Raw genomic sequence first — 21,224 nt, forward strand, 5'->3', positions numbered from 1 at the left:
GGGCAAGGCATGACCAGGGGGAGTGAGAGCCTCAGGACCAGTCAAGTTCTGCCCCAACCCTCAATACTCACCCGCCTTCTGCAGGTTTCCAGGCAGGGACTGGGCACTGTGGGGACCAGGAGATATTTATAAGCTGCCAGGTAAATCTTAGCAGAGAGTTCTGAATTTCCCCCGCCAATTAACATGCAATTAGGGAGAGCAAAAGAAACAAAAGTCAACTTTTAATCACCCCAGTGCTGATGAGCTCATAGTCTGTGGTACAGTTTTGGTCTAAAACTTTGTTCAGTTTTATGGCTGTTTTCTTGCAGTCACTTCCATAGTGTGTTGAGTTACTTGCTCTGTGTTGGGGCTCATTGTGCCTCCCTGTGCTGTTTTTGTGCTGTCCACACAGTATTGGATAATGGAATGGTTTGGGTTGGACGGGACTCGTACAGATCATCAGGGTCATGCCCCGTGGATGCCATGCTTGGGCTCCAGTGACTCCTTGTCTTCTCTCCATCATTGTGCAAGCCATGCTCCCACCCTCCCCTCCATCTCTCTCCCTATCCCACCCCTTCCCTATTTTCCTGCCTTTTGCTTGTGAATTGAGGTCTTTTCTCCCCCTCCTGGAGTCAGCTGGGGCCCACAGACAGCTCAGCCAGCCCAGTCTATGGCTTCACAATCCTGCACGGGATTCTCCCTGAGATCTCCTGACCTGTGCGCCTGATTTTTTCTCCTGGTAACTGCCGCTGTACTCTACAGAATGCAATACAATGATACGGAAAACCGTGAAAAGTAGGAAAATGCATCTGGATCTCATTTAGTTCCCGTGAAAAGCCCAGAGCTGTCACAGTACACATTCCAGGCTCACTTCTCAACTAAGTGCTGTCATAGGCCATGGAGCCGTACCATAGTTCCAAGACAAGCTATCACCCTGCTCTCCAAATGAAACGAAGGATGCAAATGTAGTCTTGCTTAATTGGGGTAGAACCTTCAGATAGCAAGGAGGAAGAGGATGAGGAAGGCTACTTCATTGCATGGCCATCCTCAAGGTAAAGGAAGAGATCCACAAGAAGAGGTAAACATCACAGAAGTGTCAGTAACCACCCAAAATGTTTCCCTGACTGAGCTGCAAGTTCTGTGAAAGCTTTTCAGGCGGTGTCCAGTTGAACCCTTTATCTGCTGGATGCTCCACTGTTGGGAATATGTGGCCAACGGAGTGGATTGAGGGAGCAGAATGGCCAGTGAGCAGGGATCCCTCATTAAGAATAGGAATATTGTCCACATCATTGTAAAAAGGGGCCGTCATTCCCTCGCTTCATGTAATTCCTGTCCGAGCGGAAGGAGAGGCATCCCCACAGGAAAGTCTGTGCCAGCCAGAAAATGATTGAATCACAGGATCACAGAATTGTAGGGGTTGGATGGGAGGTCTGGAGCTCATTTAGTCCAAACCCGCTGCAAAGCAGGCTCCATGCTGTGGGGTGCGCAGGTGGGTGTCCAGACTGGTCTAGAGTATCTCCAGAGAAGTAGAACCCACAGCCTCCCTGGGAAGCTTGGTCCAGTGATCCATCATCCCCACTGTGAAGAAGTTCCTTTGCATTTTGGTGCAGAACATCTGGTGCTCAAATTTACAGCCACTTCCCCTTGTCCTGTCCCCACAGACCACTGAAAATAGGTTCATCATGTCCTTTTGTCTCCCACACTTCAGATATTTACAAACATTAATAAGATCACCTCTGAATCTTAGTTTCTGAAGGCTAAAAAGACCCAGTTCGCTCAGCATTTCCTCACAGGGGAGATGCTCCAGGCCCTTCATCATCTTTGTGGCCTTCTGCTGCACTGGACCCATCACCGACCCCCAGTGAGCAACTCTGCTCACAGCTCTCCAACCACACTCTGCACCGCCAGTCACCACCCTCTGAGCTCGGCCAGTCAACCTGCTCTCAGCCCACCTTGACACCCACTCATCTATCCCACACTTTATCGGCTTCAGTACCAGGATGTTGTAGGAGGCTGTATCAAAAGCTTTGATGAAGTCAAGGTAGATGATATCGACTAATCTCCCTCCATATACCCAGGCAATGATGCCAACACAAAAGTCTATGAGGTTGGTTGAGCAGGATCTTTCCTTCGTGAGTCCATGCTGACTATTCCTGATGACCTTGTTCTCTTCCAGTTGCTTGCAGATGTCATCTAGAACAGGCTGTTCCATCACTTTTCCAGGGGCAGAGGTGGGGATGACTAGACTGTAGTTTCCTGGATCTTCCTTCTTGCCCATTTTGGAGACCACAGTGACACAGGCTATCCTCCATCTTCAGGCAGCTCTCCAGTTCTCCATGACCTGTCAGAGATGATAGAGAGCAGTTCAGCAGTCACCTCTGCCAGCTCCCTCAGCATACGTGGATGCACCCCATCGGGTCCCATGGATTTGTGCACAGTGACCCAACCCAGACTCTCTGGGACCACCCCCTCCTCAACCCCAGGGAAGCTCTCAGTTTCCCAGACTCTCTCTCTCCCCTCCAGTGTCCAGGAATCCTGAGGGGCCGTCTTTGAAGTGAAGACCAAAGCAAATAATGCATTCAGCATATCCACCTGTTACAGCATCCCCTGTTACCAGGAAATCTCCCTTGTTAAACAGGGGACCCTCATTGTCCCTTTTCTTCCTTTTATTGTTAACATACATAAAAAAAAAAAAAAAAAAGAAAGAAAAAAAAAGAAAAAAAAGATCCCTTCTTATTATCCTATATCATCTTCACCAGCTTCAGCTCCAGTTGAACTTTAGCCTTCCTTCTCACTTCCTACAGACCCTGACAACACTCCCGTACTTATCCCAAAAGGACGGGCACTTTTTCTACATTTCATAGGATTGTGGAATCACAAGGTTGGAAAGGACCTATAAGATCATCTCGTCCAACCGTCCTCCCTTTATCATACCTACAGAAATCCACTAACCCATATCTCCTAGCTCTCTATCCAGAAGCTTCTTGAACACTTCCAGTGATGGCAACTCCACCACTTCCCTGGGCAGGCTATTCCAGTTCCTGACCACTCTAAACCTTCTCTCATAAACCTTCTTCTTCCCTGTAATCTTATCCATGAGCTCCTTGCTCATCCACCCATGTCTTCTGCCTCCATTCCCCAATTTCCTTCTCTCATGGATGCACAAATCTTGAGCTTGGAAGAAGTGCTGTTTAAATGTTGCCAAGCTCTCATTAGCCCCTATACATTATAGCACTCTAGCCTATGACACCTCCAATTAGGTCCTGTAAACTGTCAAAGTTGGCTCTCCGAAATTCCAGGATAGCAGTTCTACTTTTTGCCTTATTTCTTCCACACAAGATCCTGAACTCGACTGTCTCGTGATCACTAAATCCCAAGGTGCCCCCAACCGTCACATAACTAGCAAGCTCAACTCTGCTGGAAAGAAGAAGGTCCAGATACACCTTTGGATCATGAACCACCAGGGAGAATGGTACCTGGGGAACGAGCTGTAATGGTGTTTAAATATAATGACCTGGAAAAGGAGCACTTACCTCAAAATACAGAGAGCAACGTGTGCACGTGTTCATTGTGGTACAAGTTTGCAGAGTGCACCTTTGGACTCTTGGCATATGCCATCCCAGTGCAAGTCACGATGTGGAAAGTTGCAGAGCAGAGGTGTTCAACTTCTTTGCTGGGTTTGTATTGAGTGAAGAGGAATGGTCTTGGGCTGATGTTTGGGTTGTTGCTGAGGGATGGATGTGCACCCAGAGCTACTTGACAGGAAAGAGCTGTTGTCATGGTGGATGGTGGCAGAGGATAAACATAACCACTACATCATACAGGACAAATGCAGTCTGCAGGCTACAGGATGGACTTGCCAGATGTAAAGGAACAAATGGCGGGTGAATTTGATGACCATCTGCAATGATATTCCTGCCTCTCATTGGTTTAAAGCTGAGGGAGAGAGAGCAGGGAGCAGAGCCACCCCATGGGCAGCTCCCATTGTCAAGGCTGCCGTGGACTCAGAGAGCTCTGATCAGTGCAAGGCCACATTGGAGATGTCCTCTGTACCTGGTGATGCAGACAGAGCGAAAATTCCCAACAGTGTAAAAGCCAGATTGAAAGCCTTTCCACCATCTTTAATTTCACAGTGAAAGGAAAAGAAAATCGAGCAAGAATGCTCTCCATGTACTCCATGAACTGAGGAAGGGTATTTCCTGGAACAAAGAGACACAGCACGAACTGTTCAAATATATGAAAGTCATCAGTAGATAATGAGAACCATTTGAGACACAGACACAAATCTGATTCCCCTCTGCTGGAAGAAGACAACAATTTTGTCCCTGAGTTGCCTGGTTCTCAGCCCATAAATGATGGGGTTTAACACGGAGGGCAACAGAAGGTAGAGGTTGGCCACCAATATATGGATCTGCTGAGGGATGTTGTGTCCAATGCGGTGGGCGAGGAAAGTGAAGAGGCCAGAGACATAAAATGTAAGGATGACACAGACGTGGGATACACATGTATTAAGGGCCTTCAGCTGTGTGTTGGAGGCGGACAGCTTCAGTACCACCCTCAAGATCATAGTGTAGGACACAGCGATCACTGCAAGGTCAAATCCCATCACTGCAAAAGCCACAAAGAGGCCATAAGCAGCATTGACTCTGGTGTCCTCACATACCAGCTTCACCACGGCCATGTGTTCACAGTAGGAATGGGAGATGACACGATGATGGCAGAAGTCCTTCCTATGGAGCAGGAAACAGAGAGGACTCACCATGAGGACTGCACGCAGCAGCACCAGGCTCCCCAGAGCTGCCACCACCGGCATGGAGAGGATGCTGGAGTGCCGCAGGGGATGGCAAATGGCAAAGTAGCGATCCAAGGCCATGGCCATGAGCACACCTGACTCCACTGCGGTGAAGTTGTGGACAAAGAACAACTGAACAAGGCAGGAAATAAAGCCAATCTCCCCAGAGCCCCGCCAGAAGATGGCGAGCATTTTGGGCAACATGGATGTAGAGAGGACCAGGTCAGTGAAGGCCAGCATGGCCAGGAAGAGGTACATGGGCTCATGCAGGCTTGACTCTGTCTTGATGACGATGAGAAGGATGATGTTCCCCAGCACAGCTATAACGTACATGATGCAGAAGGGGAAGGCAATCCAGAACTGCTCCTTCTCCAGCCCAGGAATGCCAAGCAGGTAGAAGGTGGGAGGTTGGGAGGAGCCGGTGGAGTTCACAGAAGACATGGAGCCCTTCTTGTCTCTTGCCTACCCCGAGGGCTCTTACAGCCTGTAATAAATCACCCAGCTGCCCTCGAGATGATGTGGTCAGCAGCAAGCACAGACTGTGGGGAGATGCGGTGGTTTTAGAAGTGCAAGAGAGTCAGCCCTGGGACAGCTGCTCGCACTGGTCCAGGACAGCACTCCTTCCACAAGCATCCTGTCCGTTCCCACCTACAAGTGTCCCTGTCTGTCCCACTGTACTGAGTGCTCTTGGAGCAAGCAAAACGGATTGTCAATGATGCAGATACACAGCAGGCCAAAGTAAACCTGGAAATGGGCACAGAGTGGATGCAAAGTCATTAGCAGCAACCCTCAGCTCTGCAGAAGCTTTGTTCTGAAGCACTGCCTGCTTCTGTAAGCACAGGCACTGGGTGTTTGCCACGAGTGAGAAACACCCAGTAGGATAGCAAAGCCCTGAGGCAGTGCTATGGGATTTGGAGAACCCCCCTCAAAGGCAGTGCTCCAGCAGAGCCCATTCCTCTCCTGCAAACACTGCAGCTCACTCAGCCCCTGAACACGGCTCAGCTCCTGGCTTTCTCCCCATAGGTGGGGAAAAGGGGTTGCTTGAGAAGCCCTTCAGCACAGACAGGGCAGTGCTGGTGACCTGACAAGAGCCTTCAGAAATCATCCTGGGGCCGTGGCCACTTCAATGGGAGAGTGCAGGCTGCAGAAAGAAGGGAGGGCAAGGCATGACCAGGGGGAGTGAGAGCCTCAGGACCAGTCAAGTTCTGCCCCAACCCTCAATACTCACCCGCCTTCTGCAGGTTTCCAGGCAGGGACTGGGCACTGTGGGGACCAGGAGATATTTATAAGCTGCCAGGTAAATCTTAGCAGAGAGTTCTGAATTTCCCCCGCCAATTAACATGTAATTAGGGAGAGCAAAAGAAACAAAAGTCAACTTTTAATCACCCCAGTGCTGATGAGCTCATAGTCTGTGGTACAGTTTTGGTCTAAAACTTTGTTCAGTTTTATGGCTGTTTTCTTGCAGTCACTTCCATAGTGTGTTGAGTTACTTGCTCTGTGTTGGGGCTCATTGTGCCTCCCTGTGCTGTTTTTGTGCTGTCCACACAGTATGGAATCATGGAATGGTTTGGGTTGGATGGGACTCGTACAGATCATCAGGGTCATGCCCCGTGGATGCCATGCTTGGGCTCCAGTGACTCCTTGTCTTCTCTCCATCATTGTGCAAGCCATGCTCCCACCCTCCCCTCCATCTCTCTCCCTATCCCACCCCTTCCCTATTTTCCTGCCTTTTGCTTGTGAATTGAGGTCTTTTCTCCCCCTCCTGGAGTCAGCTGGGGCCCACAGACAGCTCAGCCAGCCCAGTCTATGGCTTCACAATCCTGCACGGGATTCTCCCTGAGATCTCCTGACCTGTGCGCCTGATTTTTTCTCCTGGTAACTGCCGCTGTACTCTACAGAATGCAATACAATGATACGGAAAACCGTGAAAAGTAGGAAAATGCATCTGGATCTCATTTAGTTCCCGTGAAAAGCCCAGAGCTGTCACAGTACACATTCCAGGCTCACTTCTCAACTAAGTGCTGTCATAGGCCATGGAGCCGTACCATAGTTCCAAGACAAGCTATCACCCTGCTCTCCAAATGAAACGAAGGATGCAAATGTAGTCTTGCTTAATTGGGGTAGAACCTTCAGATAGCAAGGAGGAAGAGGATGAGGAAGGCTACTTCATTGCATGGCCATCCTCAAGGTAAAGGAAGAGATCCACAAGAAGAGGTAAACATCACAGAAGTGTCAGTAACCACCCAAAATGTTTCCCTGACTGAGCTGCAAGTTCTGTGAAAGCTTTTCAGGCGGTGTCCAGTTGAACCCTTTATCTGCTGGATGCTCCACTGTTGGGAATATGTGGCCAACGGAGTGGATTGAGGGAGCAGAATGGCCAGTGAGCAGGGATCCCTCATTAAGAATAGGAATATTGTCCACATCATTGTAAAAAGGGGCCGTCATTCCCTCGCTTCATGTAATTCCTGTCCGAGCGGAAGGAGAGGCATCCCCACAGGAAAGTCTGTGCCAGCCAGAAAATGATTGAATCACAGGATCACAGAATTGTAGGGGTTGGATGGGAGGTCTGGAGCTCATTTAGTCCAAACCTGCTGCAAAGCAGGCTCCATGCTGTGGGGTGCGCAGGTGGGTGTCCAGACTGGTCTAGAGTATCTCCAGAGAAGTAGAACCCACAGCCTCCCTGGGAAGCTTGGTCCAGTGATCCATCATCCCCACTGTGAAGAAGTTCCTTTGCATTTTGGTGCAGAACATCTGGTGCCTCAATTTACAGCCACTTCCCCTTGTCCTGTCCCCACAGACCACTGAAAATAGGTTCATCATGTCCTTTTGTCTCCCACACTTCAGATATTTACAAACATTAATAAGATCACCTCTGAATCTTAGTTTCTGAAGGCTAAAAAGACCCAGTTCGCTCAGCATTTCCTCACAGGGGAGATGGTCCAGGCCCTTCATCATCTTTGTGGCCTTCTGCTGCACTGGACCCATCACCGACCCCCAGTGAGCAACTCTGCTCCAACCACACTCTGCACCGCCAGTCACCACCCTCTGAGCTCGGCCAGTCAACCTGCTCTCAGCCCACCTTGACACCCACTCATCTATCCCACACTTTATCAGCTTCAGTACCAGGATGTTGTAGTAGGCTCAAAAGCTCAAAAGCTCAAAGTAGGTATCAAAAGCTTTGATGAAGTCAAGGTAGATGATATCGACTAATCTCCCTCCATATACCCAGGCAATGATGCCAACACAAAAGTCTATGAGGTTGGTTGAGCAGGATCTTTCCTTCGTGAGTCCATGCTGACTATTCCTGATGACCTTGTTCTCTTCCAGTTGCTTGCAGATGTCATCTAGAACAGGCTGTTCCATCACTTTTCCAGGGGCAGAGGTGGGGATGACTAGACTGTAGTTTCCTGGATCTTCCTTCTTGCCCATTTTGGAGACCACAGTGACACAGGCTATCCTCCATCTTCAGGCAGCTCTCCAGTTCTCCATGACCTGTCAGAGATGATAGAGAGCAGTTCAGCAGTCACCTCTGCCAGCTCCCTCAGCATACGTGGATGCACCCCATCGGGTCCCATGGATTTGTGCACAGTGACCCAACCCAGACTCTCTGGGACCACCCCCTCCTCAACCCCAGGGAAGCTCTCAGTTTCCCAGACTCTCTCTCTCCCCTCCAGTGTCCAGGAATCCTGAGGGGCCGTCTTTGAAGTGAAGGCCAAAGCAAATAATGCGTTCAGCATCTCCACCTGTTACAGCATCCCCTGTTACCAGGAAATCTCCCTTGTTAAGCAGGGGACCCTCATTGTCCCTTTTCTTCCTTTTATTGTTAACATACATAAAAAAAAAAAAAAAAAAGAAAGAAAAAAAAAGAAAAAAAAAATCCCTTCTTATTATCCTATATCATCTTCACAAGCTTCAGCTCCAGTTGAACTTTAGCCTTCCTTCTCACTTCCTACAGACCCTGACAACACTCCCGTACTTATCCCAAAAGGACGGGCACTTTTTCTACATTTCATAGGATTGTGGAATCACAAGGTTGGAAAGGACCTATAAGATCATCTAGTCCAACCGTCCTCCCTTTATCATACCTACAGAAATCCACTAACCCATATCTCCTAGCTCTCTATCCAGAAGCTTCTTGAACACTTCCAGTGATGGCAACTCCACCACTTCCCTGGGCAGGCTATTCCAGTTCCTGACCACTCTAAACCTTCTCTCATAAACCTTCTTCTTCCCTGTAATCTTATCCATGAGCTCCTTGCTCATCCACCCATGTCTTCTGCCTCCATTCCCCAATTTCCTTCTCTCATGGATGCACAAATCTTGAGCTTGGAAGAAGTGCTGTTTAAATGTTGCCAAGCTCTCATGAGCCCCTATACATTATAGCACTCTAGCCTATGACACCTCCAATTAGGTCCTGTAAACTGTCAAAGTTGGCTCTCCGAAATTCCAGGATAGCAGTTCTACTTTTTGCCTTATTTCTTCCACACAAGATCCTGAACTCGACTGTCTCGTGATCGCTAAATCCCAAGGTGCCCCCAACCTTCACATAACTAGCAAGCTCAACTCTGCTGGAAAGAAGAAGGTCCAGATACACCTTTGGACCATGAACCACCATGGAGAATGGTACCTGGGGAACGAGCTGTAATGGTGTTTGAATATAATGACCTGGAAAAGGAGCACTTACCTCAAAATACAGAGAGCACCGTGTGCACGTGTTCATTGTGGTACAAGTTTGCAGAGTGCACTCTTGGACTCTTGGCATATGCCATCCCAGTGCAAGTCACGATGTGGAAAGTTGCAGAGCAGAGGTGTTCAACTTCTTTGCTGGGTCTGTATTGAGTGAAGAGGAATGGTCTTGGGCTGATGTTTGGGTTGTTGCTGAGGGATGGATGTGCACCCAGAGCTACTTGACAGGAAAGAGCTGTTGTCATGATGGATGGTGGCAGAGGATAAACATAACCACTACATCATACAGGACAAATGCAGTCTGCAGGCTACAGGATAGACTTGCCAGATGTAAAGGAACAAATGGCGGGTGAATTTGATGACCATCTGCAATGATATTCCTGCCTCTCATTGGTTTAAAGCTGAGGGAGAGAGAGCAGGGAGCAGAGACACCCCATGGGCAGCTCCCATTGTCAAGGCTGCCGTGGACTCAGAGAGCTCTGATCAGTGCAAGGCCACATTGGAGATGTCCTCTGTACCTGGTGATGCAGACAGAGCGAAAATTCCCAACAGTGTAAAAGCCAGATTGAAAGCCTTTCCACCATCTTTAATTTCACAGTGAAAGGAAAAGAAAATCGAGCAAGAATGCTCTCCATGTACTCCATGAACTGAGGAAGGGTATTTCCTGGAACAAAGAGACACAGCACGAACTGTTCAAATATATGAAAGTCATCAGTAGATAATGAGAACCATTTGAGACACAGACACAAATCTGATTCCCCTCTGCTGGAAGAAGACAACAATTATGTCCCTGAGTTGCCTGGTTCTCAGCCCAAAAATGATGGGGTTTAACACGGAGGGCAACAGAAGGTAGAGGTTGGCCACCAATATATGGATCTGCTGAGGGATGTTGTGTCCAATGCGGTGGGCGAGGAAAGTGAAGAGGCCAGAGACATAAAATGTAAGGATGACACAGACGTGGGATACACATGTATTAAAGGCCTTCAGCTGTGTGTTGGAGGCTGACAGCTTCAGTACCACCCTCAAGATCATAGTGTAGGACACAGCGATCACTGCAAGGTCAAATCCCATCACTGCAAAAGCCACAAAGAGGCCATAAGCAGCATTGACTCTGGTGTCCTCACATACCAGCTTCACCACGGCCATGTGTTCACAGTAGGAATGGGAGATGACACGATGATGGCAGAAGTCCTTCCTACGTAGCAGGAAACAGGCAGGACTCACCATGAGGACTGCACGCAGCAGCACCAGGCTCCCCAGAGCTGCCACCACCGGCATGGAGAGGATGCTGGAGTGCCGCAGGGGATGGCAAATGGCAAAGTAGCGATCCAAGGCCATGGCCATGAGCACACCTGACTCCACTGCGGTGAAGCTGTGGACAAAGAACAACTGAACAAGGCAGGAAATAAAGCCAATCTCCCCAGAGCCCCACCAGAAGATGGCGAGCATTTTGGGCAACATGGATGTAGAGAGGACCAGGTCAGTGAAGGCCAGCATGGCCAGGAAGAGGTACATGGGCTCATGCAGGCTTGACTCTGTCTTGATGACGATGAGAAGGATGATGTTCCCCAGCACAGCTATGACGTACATGATGCAGAAGGGGAAGGCAATCCAGAACTGCTCCTTCTCCAGCCCAGGAATGCCAAGCAGGAAGAAGGTGGGGGGTTGGGAGGAGCCGGTGGAGTTCACAGAAGACATGGAGCCCTTCTTGTCTCTTGCCTACCCCGAGGGCTCTTACAGCCTGTAATAAATCACCCAGCTGCCCTCGAGATGATGTGGTCAGCAGCAAGCACAGACTGTGGGGAGATGCGGTGGTTTCAGAAGTGCAAGAGAGCCAGCCCTGGGACAGCTGCTCGCACTGGTCCAGGACAGCACTTCTCCCACAAGCATCCTGTCCGTTCCCACCTACAAGTGTCCCTGTCTGTCCCACTGTACTGAGTGCTCTTGGAGCAAGCAAAACGGATTGTCACTGATGCAAATACACAGCAGGCCAAAGTACACCTGGAAATGGGCACAGAGGGGATGCAAAGTCATTAGCAGCAACCCTCAGCTCTGCAGAAGCTTTGTTCTGAAGCACTGCCTGCTTCTGTAAGCACAGGCACTGGGTGTTTGCTGTGGCTGAGAAACACCCAGTTTGAGAGCAAAGCGCTGAGGCAGTGCTATGGGATTTGGAGAACCCCCCTCAAAGGCAGTGCTCCAGCAGAGCCCATTCCTCTCCTGCAAACACTGCAGCTCACTCAGCCCCTGAACACGGCTCAGCTCCTGGCTTTCTCCCCATAGGTGGGGAAAAGGGGTTGCTTGAGAAGCCCTGCAGCACAGACAGGGCAGTGCTGGTGACCTGGCAAGAGCCTTCAGAAATCATCCTGGGGCCGTGGCCACTTCAATGGCAGAGTGCAGGAAGCAGAAAGAAGGGAGGGCAAGGCATGACCAGGGGAGAGAGAGCCTCAGGACCAGTCAAGTTCTGCCCCAACCCTCAATACTCACCCACCTTCTGCAGGTTTCCAGACAGGGACTGGGCACTGTGGGGACCAGGAGATATTTATAAGCTGCCAGGTAAATCTTAGCAGAGAGTTCTGAATTTCCCCCGCCAATTAACATGTAATTAGGGAGAGCAAAAAGAAACAAAAGTCAACTTTTAATCACCCCAGTGCTGATGAGCTCATTGTCTGTAGTACAGTTTTGGCCTAAAACTTTGGTCAGTTTTATGGCTGTTTTCTTGCAGTCACTTCCATAGTGTGTTGAGTTACTTGCTCTGTGTTGGGGCTCATTGTGCCTCCCTGTGCTGTTTTTGTGCTGTCCACACAGTATGGGATCATGGAATGGTTTGGGTTGGAAGGGACTCATTCAGGTCATCAGGGTCATGCCCCGTGGATGCCATGCTGGGCTTCCTGTGACTCTTTGTCGTCTGAGACTGGTGCTGCAGGCAGGGCTATGGATTCTTTGATAACGGCTGGTTCTCTAAGACACCAGTCTGACAGTAATACATGGGAGCGGTTTATCTCCCAGGGCAAAAGGGTTCGGGACGGGAATTAACGGGACTCCTCTGGAGAGCTTTGAACTGGATTTGAATGGGAATGTGGCTGTAACTGGGCTTGCACTGGTGGGGCAGCGCTGTGGTACTGATGAAGACCAGGAGGCCTCCCATCCCCCTAGGATGAAATCAGCTCACTCAGCTGACTGGACTTCAGTAGGGCCAACTTTGATCCTTTCCAGCAATTGCTAAGGGAAATCCCATGGGACAGAGTACTTGGAGGTAGAGGGCCCCAAGACAGTTGGTTAGCATTGAAGGACTGCTTCTTCCAAGCACAAGATCAGAGCATCCCAACAGGTAGGAAGTCAAGAAAAGGAGCCAGGAGACTTGCATGGTTAAACAGGGAACCGCTGGGCAAGCTCAAGTGGAAGAAGAGAGCGTCCAGATCTTGGAAGGAGGGGCTGGCCACCTGGGAGGAAAACAAGACTGTTGTCAGAGGGTGTAGGGAGGGAAGTCAAAAAGTCAAGGCCTCCTTAGAATTCAACCTTATGAGAGAAGTCAAGGAGAACAGAAAGGGCTTCTTCAAAGATATTGTAAATAAAACTAGCACTAGAGGCAATGTAGGCCCCCTGACGAATGAGGTGGGTGCCCTGGTGACAGAAGGTGCAGAGAAGGCAGAGTTATTGAATGCCTTCTTTGTCCATAGTGCTGGAGGCTGTCCTGAGCAGCCCCATAGCCCTGAAGCCCCAGAGGAAGTGGGAATAAAGGAGGAGTTTGCCTCGGTTTATGAGTTCTGCGTTAAGGACCAGTCAAGCAATATGGACATCCATAAATCCACTGGTCCTGATGGGATGCATCCACGGGTGCTGAGGGTGCTGGGGGAAGTCATTGCTAAGCCACTGCCCATCATCTTTGGTAAGCTGTGGGGAATGGGAGAGGTGCCTGAGGACTGGAGGAAAGCAATTGTCACTCCAGCCTTCAGAAAGGGCAGGAAGGAGGACCCGGGTAACTACAGACCGGTCAGCCTCTCCTCCATCCCTGGAAAGGTGATGGAACAAATTATCCTTGGCACTGTCCCCAGGTATATCAAGGATAAGAGGGTTATTTTACTGTTGTGACTAGCTACAGAGCAGGTAAGACTGTGCTGGGCAAGGGATGTGGAGTAGAAAAAGCCAAAAGAAAAGCTGTTTTTAAGGCTTTTCTCAAGGCAGTAACAGTGCTTTGCCTGTGCTGGCGAGCTGTCAGCTTGTGGGCAGGCTCCTGGTCATCAGGGGTGGAGCTGACACAGTCGAGGCAGTTTAAACAGCCTGAGAACGTGCTGTTACTTGCCATCAAGGTCAGCACCTGACCACAGGCTTTAAAAGGCCTTAAGGAGCTCGGAGCCAGCTTCTGCCCACAGCTCATCCCAGGTTGGTGGCCACTGGTTTTGCTCATAGTGAGCCGAGTTGTTCAGTGTGTGAGCATAGCCCATAGGGTGATACAGATGTGCTTGTAGGAGGTGGCTCAAGTGGTGATGGCTGTAGGTATTGGCCTTCCTTGCTTGGCTTTCCAGCTCTCCTCTTGGTGGTCTCTGAGACTGCAGCCTAATTATGGTCTCTACCAGACAGGAGTCCTACTCCACAAAAATTATGGCAGCCCGGACAGAGGGCCAGCCCAGAAATGTGTCAGTTCAGGTTTCCTGCTGTTCGGAGTGCCTGGGCTTGCTGCTGCCTGGGGAGGGTGGCAGGGATTCCATCTGTGCGAGATGTGAGCAGGTGGACGAGCTGCTAAGCCTGGTGGTGGAGCTCAGGGAGGAAGTGCAGAGGCTGAGGACCATCAGGGAATGTGAGGGGGCGTTCGACTGGTGGAGTCACTCTCTGGCATCCCAGAAGGGGGAGGACCACAGAGAAACCCCCGAAAAGCAGCGACCCCCTGCCCTGTCACAGGAGGACAGTCCTGACTGATGAGGGGGGCTGGCAGAGAATCCCTGCTCGCCATCTTGGATGCTCCCCCTGCCTGCCTGCCTCGTGTCCATCGCTCCCCCTGAGCAACAGGTATCAGGCATTGGAAATGGAAGAGCAGGGGAGTGGAGAGAGGATGGAGGAACTGTCTAAACGGGAACCTAAGGCAAGGCGGCCACCCCCATGCCTGAGGAGTTCATCTGCCAGGAAAGTAAGAAGGGTGGTTGTGGTGGGTGATTCCCTTCTTAGAGGAATAGAGGGCCCCATATGCAGACCAGACCCGTGTCATTGGGACGTGTGCTGCCTTCCTGGGGCCGGGTCAGGGACATGACCAGGAAACTCCCTAAGCTGATTAGGCCCACTGATTACTTTCCATTACTAATAGTTCAGGCGGGTAGTGATGAAATTGTTCAGAGAAGCCTGAGAAATATGAAAAGAGATTTTAGGGGTTTAGGACGTTTACTTGAAGGAGCAGGACCTCAAGTCATTATTTGGTCCATACCTTCAGGGGAAAGTGCGGGACGTGGAACAGGCCTGGAAAGTACACGCATTGAATAAATGGTTCAGATGCTGGTGTCATACCAGAAACTTTGGGTTCTTTGACCATAGGACAGTTTACCCAGCTCCTGGCCATGGAACCCACCTATCTCAAAGGGGGCAATGAATTCTAGCTCGGGAGCTAGCAAGGCTTATGAAAAGAACTTTAAACTGGCTACAACGGGGGGAGGGGACGAAACTGGGCTTACAAGAAACGAGTGTAGGGGAACAGAGCTTGAGCTGGGGGTGAGGCAGGCGACACGGCTGAAGTGCATGTACACCAACGCACGCAGCATGGGCAACAAGCCGAAGGAGCTGGAAGCGACTGAGTGTCAGGCGAACTATGACCTGGTTGCTATCACTGAAACGTGGTAGGACAGCTCCCATGACTGGAGTGCTGTGATGGGTGAGTACAAGCGCTTCAGAAGGGATGGACGAGAAAGGAAGGGTGGTGGTGTGGCCCTTTATGTTAAAGACTGTTTTGAAACTGGAGAGTTTGTGGATGCAAATTATAAAGTTGAGTGTTTGTGGGTAAGGATCAGGGGAAAGACCTGCAGGGGTGACATGTTGGTGGGGGTCTGTTACAGACAGCCTAATCAGGATGAAGAGATGGATGAGGCGTTCTACGAGCGGCTCGCAGAAGTTGCACGTTCACCAGCACTCATTCTCCTGGGAGACTTCAACTTCCTTGATATATGTGGGGAAAATAATATGGCGCAGAGGAAGCAGTCCAAGAGGTTTCTGGAGTGTGTGGAAGATGCTTCCTTACACAGCTGGTACTTGAGTCTACCAGGGGTGATGCCATGCTAGACCTGCTCTTCACTAACAGTGAAGGACTGGTGGGTGATGTGAAGACAGGGGACTGTCTTGGGCAGAGTGACCATGAAATGGTAGAGGTTTCTGTTCTTGGAGATGTCAGAAGGGTGAGCACAAAACTGCTATCCTGAACTTCCAGAGGGCGGACTTTGACCTGTTCAGGACAATTGTTGCAGGGGTTTCTGGAGAGTTGCTCTTTAAGGGTAAAGGGGTCCAAGGAGCCTGGATGCTTCTTAAGGTGGAAATTTTAAAGGCACAAGAACAGGCTGTCCCTGAATGCTGCAAGGTGAGATGCAGGGGAAGAAGACCGGTGTGGACGACTGGTGTGGATCTACTGTTGAGACTCTGGAAGAAAAAGAGAGTCTATGTCCTCTGGAAGCAGGGACAAGCTACTTGGGGAACCTACAAGGAGGTTGCTTGGGTATGCAGGGAGGAAGTTAGGAAGGCGAAAGCCCAGCTTGAATTTAGATTGGCCACGACAGTAAAAGAGAATAAGAAATCTTTTTACAAATATATCAGTGGTAAGAGAAGAACCAAAGAAGTGTCCACCCCTTACTTGAGGCAGTGGGGAATGTGACCACTGAGGATAAGGGGAAGGCTGAGGTCCTCAACGCCTTCTTTACATCTGCCTTTAATGGGCAGAACAGTTGTCCTCAGGGCACTTCATGCCTCGATCTGAAAGTCTGGGATGGAATGCGTAATACACCCGCAGTGATTCAGGTGGAGACAGTTAAAGAGCTCCTCCTCCACCTGGACTGTCACAAGTCCATGGGACCAGACGGGCTCCACCCTCGGGTGCTGATGGAGCTGGTGGGGGTGATTGCTGAGCCGCTCTCCACCATCTGCCAGTGCTCCTGGTTAACTGGAGAGGACCCAGGGGATTGGAGGCTTGCTCATGTGATTCCCATCTACAAGAAGGGCCATAAGGAGGATTTGAGGAACTACAGGCCTGTCAGCCTGACCTCGGTATCAGGTAAAGTAATGGAGCAAATCATCTTGGGTGAGATCACACAGCATGTGTGTGGCATCCAGGGGATCAGGCCCAGCCAGCATGGATTCATGAAAGGCAGGTTGTACTTGACCAGCCTCATCTCCTTCTATGACTGGGTGACCAGGCTGGTAGATGAGGGTAAGGCAGTTGATGTAGTCTACCTGGACTTCAGCAAAGCCTTCGGCATGGTCTCTTACGGTATTCTCCTGAGGAAACTGGCTGCCCGTGGCCTAGACAGGTGAACCCTCCGTTGGGTAAGGAACTGGCCAGTGGGCCGTACCCAGAGGGTAGTGGTTAATGGAGTTAAGTCCAGCTGGTGACCCGTTACAAGCGGTGTCCCCAAGGGGTCAGTTCTAGGGCCCATCTTGTGTAAAATCTCCATTGACAACCTAGATGAGGGAATTGAGTGCAAGCTAAGTAAGTTTGCAAATGACACCAAGTTAAGAGGTGGTGTTGATCTACCTGAGCATAGGGAAGCCCTCCAGAGGGATCTGGATAGGCTGAATTGCTGTGCTGAGGTTAATGGGATGAGGTTCAACAAGGCCAAGTGCTGGGTCCTGCACTTTGGCCACAATAACCCCATGCAGCGCTGTAGGATTGGGGCTGAGTGGCTGGATGACTGTGAAGAGGAAAGGGACCTGAGGGTGTTGGTCGATGCTTGGCTGAACATGAGCCGACAGTGTGCCCAGGTGGCCAAAAAGGCCAACAGTTCCTGGCCTGTATAAGAAATAGTGTGGCCAGCAGGAGCAGAGAGGTGATCATCCCTCTGTACTCAGCTCTGGTGAGGCCGCATCTCGAGTACTGTGTTCTGTTTTGGGCTCCTTACTACAAAAAAGACACTGAGGCCCTGGAACGTGTCCAGAGAAGGGCAACAAAACTGGTGAGGGGTCTGGAGCACAGGTCTTATGAGGAGCGGTTCAGGAAGCTGGGATTCTTCAGACTGGAGAAGAGGAGGCTCAGGGGAGACCTCACTGCACTCTACAATGTCCTGAAGGGAGGCTGTGATGAGGAGGGGCTTGGCCTCTTCTGCCAGGCAACAAACAGGACCCGAGGAAATGGCCACGAGTTGTATCAGATGAGGTTTAGACTGGACATAAGAAGGAACTTTTTCTCTCAGAGAGTGGTCAGGCACTGGAATGGCTGCCCAGGGAGGTGGTGGAGTCGCTGTCCCTGGCAGTGTTCATGAAGTGTCTGGATGAGGAGCTACAAGATATGGTTCAGCAGCCTGTAGTAACAACAGTAATGGGCGGATGGTTGTACTGGCTGACCTTGTTGGTCCTTTCCAACCTTGTGATTCTGTAATCTGTATGATTACGATTCCAGGACCCCCAGGTCCTTGTCCGCAGAGCTCCTCTCCACCAGCTCAGCCCCAACCTGTACTGACACTGCAGTTGTTCCTCCCCATGTGCAGGACACCACACTTGTCCTTGCTGAGCCTCACTGGGTTCCTCCCTGCCCAGCTCTCATCCTGCCCAGCTCTCACTGAATGGCAGCACGGCCTCTGGGCTGTCAGATGCTGCTCCCTGTTTTGTTCCATCACCAAATGTGCTGAGAGGGAACCCTATCCCTTCATCCAGGTCACTAATGGAGACACTGAACATGGCCAGACCCAGCACAGACCCCTGTGGAACACCACTAGTTACATCCTCCAGCCAGACTGCTGACCACAGCACTCAGCTCTGCCAGAGGGGAACGAGGGGATGGAGAGCAGCCCCATGGAAAGAGGTCTGGGGGTCTCTGCAGCAAACTGAATATGAGCCAGCATTGTGCCCAGGCAGCAGGAAGGACAACTGTCCAGCAATAGAAACAGAGGGAATGGCATGAAGCAACATCAGAGGAGCCTGAAATTGGCTATCAGGATGTTCTATGATTCCATTATATACGATTCTATGATCCAATATGAAGGAGTCCTTGTTCCTGTGGCACTGTGGTCAGTGGGTATGGTGGGGTGAGATTGGGTTAAGGTTTGGGTTGGGATCTTGGAGGTCTTTTTTGATCTCAATGATTAGATGATGATTTCTCACTCATTGATCTTACACATCCTAATGGGAACTGACACTACAGTCCCTGCAGTGTTTGACAGTCTCCTGCTGACAGCGCTAATAGGTTTCCATTGAGCTTCTCCCTGTGTTGGCAGCACGCAGATACAGCTGGTCACTGCTGGGGGACCTCACCTGGGGGACTGTTCCTGGCTGGATCCTGGCTTCCAGGACAGGAGGAAACCCAGGCAAACCTCCCTGTGCTGTGTGCTGTGATATCTGGACGGCGCTGTCACCTGCTTGGACATTGCTGGCTTGTCAGGAGGGCTCAGAAATGTCTGGAAAGACACTGTTTTACCAGCAGCAATAGCTAGCAGGGCTCAGAACACTTGCATCTACAGCATGCTGCCCTTTGTGCCTCAAGTTCAAACTAGATGTAGTAATTTACCAGCTCATGTACACTGCAATGAGCAGACAGTGGCTTAGTAGGTAACAGCAAGCAGATCCAGTGTTTATTTTCATTTATTATTCCCAAAATATGGACACCTTGAAGCAGAAACACCACAGTGCATTGAGTAAAAAAGACACCATAGAAGAAATTTCTCCATTTTGAATAGAATCTCTTTACTGACACAAAAAGACATGCAGTTGTGAATGTTAAATGATCACAGGGACACCCACAGCACTGAGAACATCTCAAAACCTAAAGCTGGCAGCTGCCCCTCTGTCTCCTGGTGAGCAGGAAGGGCAACAGCAGCATTTGCCCACAGACCCAAACTCCTCCTGTCGCACTGTAGGGTCTCTCACAGTCATTAAAACCAACATGTCCCCCCCAGCCCCTCATGGCTTCCGATCTCAGTGTTCATCCACTGGGAATGGGATGATGCTGTGATTGTGGATGAACAGACCAGGAAGATCACTGAGTGCTGCGACAGAAATAAGCCTTCCTGGGGAGCAGCAGGTTGAGCATCGCCTTCCGGATCTGCCTGTTCCTCATGCTGTAGATGATGGGGTTGAGCACGGCGGGCAGAGTGAGGTAGAGGTCGGCCAGCAGAACCTGTGCGCGCACGGACACAGCGCGGCTGAACTGCTGCACGTAGATGGAGACCAGGCCGGGGATGTAGTACAGCAGAATCACAGCCATGTGGCACCCGCAGGTGCTGAAGGCCCTCCTGCACGAGTCCTTGCCCAGGACGGCTTTCAGGATCATCAGGTAGGACACAGCAATGAAAGCCGTGTCCATCCCTACTATGAGAGAGGACAGAGACACGCTGTAGAGTCTGCTGGGGTTGGGGTCTGCACAGGCCAGACTGGTGACAGCCATGTGCTCGCAGTATGAATGGGGAACCACAAGGGAATGGCAGTAGGGGAGCTTTGTCACCATCCCTGTCAATGGGACCATGAAAAGCAGTGCTCTCACCACGATGGACAGACATATCTGGGCAATTGTTTGTCGACTGAGGATCATTCTGTACCTGAGGGGATGACAGATGGCGACGTAGCGGTCAAAAGCCATGGCCAGGAGCACTCCCGACTCCTCCGCTGTTGAGAAGTGAACAAAGAACATCTGAACAAAACAGGCGGTGAAGCCGATCTGGTTGGAATGGAACCAGAAGATGCCCAGCAGCTTGGGGACGACGGACGTCACCATCACCACGTCGATGGCGGCCAGCATGGCCAGGAAGCAGTGCATGGGGTCCTGCAGGGACTTGTCCAGCACAAGAGTGAGCAGAACCGTGCTGTTTGCCAGCAGGGCCAGGATGTATGCTGAGCAGAAAAGGATGCCCAGGCAGATGGGGAAAGCTTCCAGGGTGGGGACACCCGCCAGGATGAAGGAGGAGCTGCTGTTGGGGTGGCTGGAGGGGCCAGAAGCCATGCAGGAGGATCTTGCTTCTGTGCTTAGGAAGGGGAAGGAGGCCCCAGAGTGGGATCCCTGAGGTGGGCAACGCATGGATGCACGTGCCAAATAGGGAACCCAGAGTGTAAGTGATCCGTGTGAGATGGGACCTGGATGGCATAACGTGACTGGGAGGAGGGAACGGAGCAAAACCGCTGCTGGAATGGGGCTGCTGGATGGAAAGGAACTTCAGGTGCTGCTCACGTTTCAGACCGTGCCAGCGGGGCTGACCAACAGTCTCCTTCACTCCATTGCTCGTGGACGCGTTTCTTTGTTGGCTGCTCACCGCTGGGCTGAGATCTTGGAGTCAGCTGCAGGAGGAGGGGATGCTTAGCACTCAGCTGCCCTCGGGCTCTGCTGCCGAGCGGCCCCGGCTTCCCTGCACCGCGCACCACACGGGGCTCCTGCAGACGTGCAAGATGCGGCGTCAGGAGGAGCTGTGGGACATTCAGCACAGCCGTGTCAATGCCATTCCCTGCTCCGTCTTCCTTCTTTCGGTCACTCACACGTGGAGCCTGCACAGTCGGGTGTTGTTGTGTCAGGAGAAGCTTGAAGGCAGCACAAACCCTGCAGCGAAGCCAGGGATGCTGCGGGTCCCGGGCTGCGGCCCCCCAGGAAGGGGCAGTGGGAGAACAG

General features: G+C 51.0%; 3 protein-coding genes across 3 annotated transcripts; all 3 read right to left on the reverse strand.

The window, feature by feature from the left end:
- Window positions 1-4,225: 4,225 nt before the first annotated feature.
- LOC107308608 (olfactory receptor 52R1-like) lies at window positions 4,226-5,298 on the reverse strand. Its single transcript, XM_085541957.1, has one exon. It carries the CDS (start codon window positions 5,210-5,212, stop codon window positions 4,226-4,228), a length of 987 nt encoding a protein of 328 aa, XP_085398083.1. The 5' UTR covers window positions 5,213-5,298.
- A 4,843-nt stretch (window positions 5,299-10,141) lies between these two features.
- Window positions 10,142-11,493, reverse strand: LOC116653148 (olfactory receptor 52R1-like). Its single transcript, XM_085510256.1, has one exon. The coding sequence runs from the start codon at window positions 11,153-11,155 to the stop codon at window positions 10,169-10,171; it is 987 nt and encodes a 328-aa protein (XP_085366382.1). The 5' UTR covers window positions 11,156-11,493; the 3' UTR covers window positions 10,142-10,168.
- An 8,114-nt stretch (window positions 11,494-19,607) lies between these two features.
- LOC146762921 (olfactory receptor 52I1-like) lies at window positions 19,608-20,642 on the reverse strand. The gene has a single exon (XM_085510262.1). The coding sequence runs from the start codon at window positions 20,640-20,642 to the stop codon at window positions 19,608-19,610; it is 1,035 nt and encodes a 344-aa protein (XP_085366388.1).
- Window positions 20,643-21,224: the final 582 nt, after the last annotated feature.

The sequence above is a fragment of the Coturnix japonica genome, chromosome 1, assembly GCF_054131305.1.
Source record: "Coturnix japonica strain WE chromosome 1, WE-NBRP24, whole genome shotgun sequence".
NCBI lineage: Eukaryota > Metazoa > Chordata > Aves > Galliformes > Phasianidae > Coturnix > Coturnix japonica.

Bases quoted from the DNA above. Each gene is read 5' to 3' on its own strand.
- LOC107308608 (XM_085541957.1), bottom strand. From the start codon at position 5,212: ATGTCTTCTGTGAACTCCACCGGCTCCTCCCAACCTCCCACCTTCTAC.
- LOC116653148 (XM_085510256.1), bottom strand. From the start codon at position 11,155: ATGTCTTCTGTGAACTCCACCGGCTCCTCCCAACCCCCCACCTTCTTC.
- LOC146762921 (XM_085510262.1), bottom strand. From the start codon at position 20,642: ATGCGTTGCCCACCTCAGGGATCCCACTCTGGGGCCTCCTTCCCCTTC.